Source organism: Protopterus annectens, chromosome 9.part0 (genome assembly GCF_019279795.1).
Source record: "Protopterus annectens isolate FY-2018-M chromosome 9.part0, PAN1.0, whole genome shotgun sequence".
Taxonomy (NCBI): domain Eukaryota; kingdom Metazoa; phylum Chordata; order Ceratodontiformes; family Protopteridae; genus Protopterus; species Protopterus annectens.
In genome coordinates this window covers 1488049487-1488056986 of record NC_056743.1, presented here as the reverse complement: position 1 = coordinate 1488056986, position 7500 = coordinate 1488049487, and the positions used below count along the sequence as shown (strand labels likewise).

The 7500-nt window shown below is 35.1% G+C and overlaps 1 protein-coding gene across 10 annotated transcripts in view; it reads left to right on the top strand.

Annotated features, from left to right (window-relative positions):
- Window positions 1–7500, top strand: part of FOXP2 (forkhead box P2) — a 756067-nt gene that overhangs the window by 431399 nt on the left and 317168 nt on the right. For 9 of the 10 annotated variants that reach the window (XM_044084429.1, XM_044084433.1, XM_044084432.1 and 6 more), the window contains one exon: window positions 954–1043. In XM_044084429.1, the coding sequence (XP_043940364.1) occupies window positions 954–1043 (90 nt within the window). Of the gene's footprint in view, window positions 1–527; window positions 801–953; window positions 1044–7500 lie in introns of those variants that run through there. The other variant, XM_044084435.1, reaches the window with a different exon arrangement.

Sequence of the window (7500 nt, the reverse complement as noted above, 5' to 3'; positions counted from 1 at the left end):
AGTTAGATGACTTCATATTAAAGACAGCAGAAATAAAACACATCAACAGAAACTTTTCAGAAAGCCATGGTTCTTACTAATGTGCTTCATCTGTGTTTACAAAGAATTGGTGAACAAATGTCATGCATCATAAAAATGAATATAATTGACAAAGTTTCCAGTTAATTAAGGTGTATATCTTATTCACATATGAAACAGACAGTTCTTCATTCAGTCAGTATGGAAGATTTGTTATCAATGATTTGTTTAGATTTTTTTATGTGTAGCTTACCAGAATTCAATCCATTTACCCAACTTTAGCTTGATTTATAAGAAAAGCATATCTTTTGTTGTGGTTTACATAATGTCATACGTTTAAAACAATGACTAAAAGCTGTTACTCTTAATGACACAAGCAATCTGTTCAGATTTCAATACAAATGTAAATATAGACCTTTCTTCTCATCTGGAACAGAAACTGCACTTTACGCTGTCAAAAGATAAATTCAGCTACTTGAAGTGCAAGCATTGAGAGTGAGTTTAATCTGCAGTGTAAAATCCTTGTTAATTCACTTGCAAGATAATCTGATGTTGATTTGTCAAATTTAATTACAGCTTCCGGTAACACTTTAAGTCTACTGCTTTGGCTTCAGAATTGTAATATGAAAATGCAAATTGGATGATAATCTACAAGGGAGTGGGCATTTCAGTTGAGCACAGACAAGACAAACCCTTTGCACTACTGAAGCTATTGATGCAGTGTATGATTTTTATCTTCAAGCACTTTAAACAAATTAACAGTATTTCCTGCAGGATTACAGGTACATCAGTAATAATTACATAAGGAGTTAAAATTCTGCATCAAATTGTAGGAGCATCTTTTGTTCTAAAGATAAAGTGCCACACTAGAATTGCTATCATATGGGCTACATAATTGCTACTCTGGGCTAATAATGTTCATCTTCTACTTATAGGCACTTCAAGCAGCAAGACATCTTCTTTTGCAGCAGCAAACCAGTGGACTGAAATCTCCAAAGGGCAACGATAAACAACGACCACTGCAGGTCAGCCAAATAATATTGTCTTTTAGTATTTTTTTTTTAATATTGTACTATGTGTTTTCTTTTCTTTGAAGGTAATATAAACAAAATCAAATTTGCATTCTAATTATCTCTTTTTTTGAAAGTGTACTCTTCTGATCGGTGTGCAGTACGAACCTCAAAAATAAAGAATCACGACAGGTAGTGATTAAAATGTGAAGGTACAGTTTCTTGTAGATGCCAAACGCTGGTGCTATTAACTGTGTAGTCGCTACTATAAGTGTACTATGCAATGATTGGATAGTGTAAAATGGAGGCAGTTGCATGCTTACTAGCAGACATTTTACTACATCACAGTTCTTTTGGAGGATCAAGCTTCTGCATTATTCTGGAATTAATAACGGTATTAGGCAAGATGAATCATAGTTATTCCTGTAGTTGTGGAGTTATTAGAATTGCATTATTTTATTTAGTACGCCAGACGGTCGTTTTTTGCATTACTATCTAAGAGAACTGTATAAACAACACTATGCTTAAACATTAGTTTTTTTTTTTGTTTGTTTATTGGACAATACCTGCATTTTCCCTGCTTTAAAAATGCACATATAAGGAGCATATTTTAAATACTTACTAGATTTCTTTTAACTAATCTATAGTAAATGTCAGATAGCCATATTTTGTTGTAAGCTACTCCATAATGGCTACATAAATCTAAAGGTTTGATATAATGGAAACTTTTCTTGGTATCTTTTCTGGAAATAGTGAAATATTGGGTGGTAAGGTAGAACAATATCTGACAAGACTGTGTAACAGTTGCCTTTGTCCCCTGACTTTAATGATATCCTGAAGTGAGCCATTTAGTTTTTTTTACTTTTGCTTGTTTGTTTAGTATGTTTTTCTGACTATTGCTTTGTTTATTTATTATATTGGCTATGTATATGAATAATTATAGGAGGAGCTCCGATATGTCTTATCCGTGATGTTTCGAAGACATCTATAGTTGTGACACAGTTTCACTTTTTTGGCATAGGAGAGAATATATCAATATTAATTTGTAGCTTTCCAAGATAATTGTTTGTTGGGCTTCAGAGAGATTGTTTCTTGACTCCCCCCTCACGTTATTGGGGAATACCACAGTTTCATCATGTAACAAATTGGTTTTATGACTAAATGTTTGACTATATATGATTATGTCTTTCAGCAGGGATATATCATTGGTTTTAGAGAATGCAGACTTGTCTTGCATTAGCAGATTCCTGAGTGTTAAGGGCACTGTATCTGTCTCGGGCACTAATAGCACATGTGCATCTGCATGAACATGATCTAGTCTCTATGTGGTACTTCAGAACTCTTTCCAGGCTGAAATGGTTCATGTCTTTAATGTTTTCAAGAAAAGTACTGCTTTAGGACTCCATTCCTTTACTAAATCACTACCTTGCAAGCAGTCTGAGCTGTCCAATGTAACTACTTGCCCCATTAGGTTACATTTAAAGTTTACTGAGAGCCATGCATAGGACCTGCCCACTTTCTGTCGTACCTGTAAATATGCTAAAGTATGCTATTATTATTCTTTAAAACTAGATTTATTAGTTTTAAGGCAGAGGACATTGCTACTAATGTAACTTTAGAACTTCAAATGAATTTGATTTAGTTGTTTTCACCATCTGGCATAACACGTTGCAAAGGCTTCACTTTTATAAGGTATTGCAATAAAATATAGGTTTACAGCAGTGACAAGTTGTAACACAGAATAACCAACATTTTATCTGCATGCAGACTTACAGTGAAGAAACGTGCTTTGTTGATCTTACCTTCAGTTCATTTTGTGTAAAGCATTCAGATGCAAAAAAAAAGTGAGAGGAGAGAAGAGACCGTGTCTACTAATCTCATTGTTTCAGACTGAGTTACCATCTAGCTAGCTTCTTGTGTGAGTCTGTGATCCTTCAATGTATTTGAGTTGACGTACCAGTGTGCTTTATATAAGTTTAATATTCTTAGCCTCTAGAAATAGTTGTGTAATGTGAGGCACGTGTCATCACTATATACCTTCGCATAGTTACACGGATGCCATGTCTTAGTGCAGTTCAGAAGGGCTATTTTATGACTTACATGCCAATGAAAAACAGCAAAAAGACAATTGGGAAGTAGTGAATTCAATAAAAAGCACTGATAGTACCTATTTTGAGTGCTGAAATAATCTTCTGCTTTGAAATACCCATTTATTTATACTACAAAGCATGCAGTATTTGTGTAGAGCCTAGCCTAGTGATATGACAGAGTGATGGGACTAAATGTGTAAACTGATAGCTGTTGCTTTCTTACTGAGGTCTGCAGTAATGATAAACTCTGTGTCATAAGAAAATGAAACAACTTTCTTTTTTTTTTTTTTTTGGTAAACAGGTAATTGCAGATATGCAAAGGATAGAAAGAAAATAGGAAAAATAATCTAAGTTAGCTAAAGTCGGTGTCTTGATAGGAGTTTACATGCTATTTCCTCACAACGCATTTGCCAGCTGCCGCATCCTCAAAAGGCACCCCCACTAACTCAGTCTTCCATAACTACTTAGCCTTCCCAAAAAAACTATCCTACAAAACTGTATAGTCTTACCAGAACCCTAACTCTAATCCTAAAACACCCTTTTTGGTCCCTAACCTTCCCCCAAACCTAAAATCCTCCTCCTCCCTAATTCTAATACTCTCTTTCTGCTCTCTAAGCCTAAAATTATTTTTCAGCTCCACAACTCTAAAACTCCTTTCACACTCATTAAATCTGAAACCTTCCCTACAACCCTCTAAATCAAAAAGTCCCTTCCTGAGTGATTCCCTAATCTACACTGTTTCACTTACCTCACTCAAGCTCAAATAATGTGTTCAAATAAGTTGCATCAGCAGCCTACAGAAGCTCCAAGTAGTTTGAGTCTCTGGTTTCAAAACAGTAGTCTTCAAAATCTTGGGACTTGAGAGCTTCTAGAATCCTGTTGATATACAAACAGTAGTCTTTGAGATCTTGGGACTCGAGCTCTTCTAGAATGCCATGTTGGTATGCAGACAGTAGTCCTTGAGATCTTGGGACTCGAGCGCTTCTAGAACACCTTGTTGATATACAAACAGTAGTCTTTGAGATCTTGGGACTCGAGTGCTTCTAGAACACCTTGTTGATATACAAACAGTAGTCTTTGAGATCTTGGGACTCGAGCTCTTCTAGAATTTCCCTGTTGGTATACAAACAGTAGTCCTTTTGAACTTGGGACTCGAGTGCTTCTAGAACACCCTGCAGTAGTATTTGAGAACTTGGGACTCAAGCGCATCTAGAATGTCCTGTTTATATACCTTTAGTTACACAAAGGTGGCTGTCTGTCGTCGTACTAATTCTTCTGGTGCTCCTCTTTTTGCTCAGAAACATTAGCAAATGTTCTTTTCAACAACAAGATCTTCTATTTCTTGAAAGATCTAGAATGTGACAAATTAAACGGCACATGTATGTTACACTGACACTAAAGCATAAAAAGGCACCATTACTTTTTTAGTGTATGAAATGCCATAGTATATCTGAATGTATTGCTGTTGTTTGTGCACAGATGTATAAACACAGAGAGTTCTACAGTATTGCTGTTTGTCAGATAGAAATCATTTGGTGGATGTTGTGAGGCACAGTTCTTATTCATGTGACTTGATTATGTTACCTGGTGAAAAGTAAATACAAATGTGGCATTTTTTTATTTGTGAGAAATGATTTGTACTTAAACCAATTCTTAGAGTTTAGGGAGGTAAAATATCTTTTGGATGAGAAGTTACTCCAAGGTACTATCTGCCTCATTTGATGATTTGGTTGTATCTTAGGTGGACATTAAGTATCCCATGAGGCTTACTGGACCAGGGGAATTTTTATGGCAGCCTGTCAAATTTCCCCATGTACAAATGCTACCTCAGGACTTCATGAAAATAGACTATACACCTAGATAGACTACCCCAGTCAAGAAAAATAAATAAATATTTTTATAATCAATGCATATGTTAACTCACTGACAAGTTTACCAAAAATGCTATAGCCTGGGCCAAAGAGCAGACTGGTGCTTTGGTATGATATAACTGTTATTTCCAGGGGTTTTAATGTAACCCTAGTGGTCTTATTCTCGGGTAAAATATAACACATTTAAAAAAAATGTTTTTTTTTTTGGAAAGATATGTCATTCTGCTTTCTGTTATGAGGAGGAGAGTGCATCTTGTAAAAATATACTATATGAACAATACAAAATTATTATCAGAAGGCAAAGGGACCTTTGTGGAGTATTACACAGTCTATTCTCGTGTATTTGTGCATGAGTACATGTTTCTCCGTAGGCTAAATACAATGAAAACCACATCAGAACATTTTATAAGAAAAAATATTCTTCTAAATTGCTACAAGTCTACTTTTTAATCAGGTTCTGGAAGATTGTTAGAATACTTTGATTTACCCAGAATATGATTTCTGCTACTATCAGTTTCTCTGATGGAGCACATGCTGTAATTTGATTGGATAGTGACTTTATGACCTGGGTAAGACTAGCTGATCTGTAGAAAGTGAAGCAGTTAAGAGGAGTATAGTTTAGCAGACATCTAGTATATTTTCAGTTCATTCTGAATGTGTTCAGGATGGAGAAAAAGAGATATTTAGTAACGGTGTCATCAGCCAGAAGATACTTTGAGTAGATAATCCACTCTTTTCACTGGTCTGCACCTGATATATTGTGAATTAAAGCTTGAACTGGAAAAAAAAAATGAGAAATCATATCCTTTTACAACAGTAAGGCATATAGCCAGAGGATTGTATGCTACTTAAAAGTTCTCTTCAGCTGGTCTCAAAATTATGAGATGGCCTGGCATTTGTTCAAATTATGGTAAGACATACAAATGAACAGCAAGTGCCCCTTAAGCATAATTGTCAGCTTAAACAATAGCCTACAGAAATGCAGGTCTGTTATTATTTTTGTTAAGTTCAATGCATTTTAACAAGTGCATGTCAGTAATAACATGAGTTTAGCCCAGAACTATTGTAATGACTCTGCTTAAGTGTACTAAATTGTGTTTTCAAGTATGTTATACTGCCTGGATGCATGTAGATTAATTCTTGTTTTGAAACACAAAACTGCACTATTTGCAGTTATACATCAGTTATATATAATGCCGTTCTTTTTCTGTTTTTCTTATTAGAATCTGTCACTGACCTTGCTAAACAGTAGTCAAAATAATTCTAGATCTTGTTTTTTTTAACCAAGTAAAGTTACAGCTGCCTGGCTAAAAAGCAGTCCTTTTCCATTATTGTGACTAGGTCCTCAACTTGTACGCTTTTAAATTGCCTGCAATTAGCATATTTTCAACCTTATTTTTAGGTTTAAATTGCAGAGCTAGAGTGTACTCTCCTCTCAGCTAATTAGTGCTATCAAGGAACAGTAGGTTACCTCATTAGTACCATGTGCATTTAATTAGAGAAGAGAAAATTGGAGTTAACCTCATAGTTAATATTTTCACAGAGTGCTGCAATGCCAACACCTTCAATTGGAGTCACACCCCTGTGTATCTAATTACGGGCTGGCACTAGGGCAGGTTATCAAGGGTACTACCATGCTGTTGACACAATTGTTTAGATGAAAATGTGTGTGATATTTTCTGACATTAAAATGATTTCCTTCAGCAGCTTTCTGTCTTCATCTTTCAGTGTTAATTAGTACCCGTTTCTCAACCCCAACCTGAACTCATGCTATTAGTGGTAGGGATGAAGTGCAAATCATAGAGTGTCTACTGTTTGTTATTCAGTACAAAAAAAAAAAAAAAAGAATATGGGGTCTATATGAAACAAAAAGCTGCAAAGCACTAAGTGAGATTATAATGGTCTTTAACAGCAAGGATATTAACATAAAACATTATTAGGTGCACTAAAATGTGTAAGTTATATAGAGATTAGTGTACTTTAAATTTAAAGGTTTGCCTCATCATAATAATAGTATTATTTTCCGATCCTTTTGAAAATCATCTTGCATTTGTATGTACACTGTGGTTGCTAGGAGTGAAGCCAGAGTGCACATGCAAATAATTTTTCACTTTCCTTGGTTACAGATTATGACACGTCAGATGTGTACAGAGTGCAATGCAAGCTGCTCATTTGACACTTAAACCATTTATGGCTTTAAACCTCTTGTGATGTTATTCCCTTATAAACTCTTCCCGAGCATCATGCAGTTTAGTTTTCATGCGGTTACAAGCATTGTTATTCAAATAAAGTTCTTATTCTTCCAGTATCCTTTCAGATACTGTGTCTAAGGCCATACATTCACTGCCTTACAGAAGTAATTCACAGTTGCAAAAAATTCATTATTTTAGTCAGCCAAGCATTTCTGCTGGTGTTTAGAAGACTTGAATGGTATTAGAATTACAGGTCATGCTATGTAAACTGAAAGGGATGACAATACATAGCTTCTGTTAACATTCAAACAGAAATAGC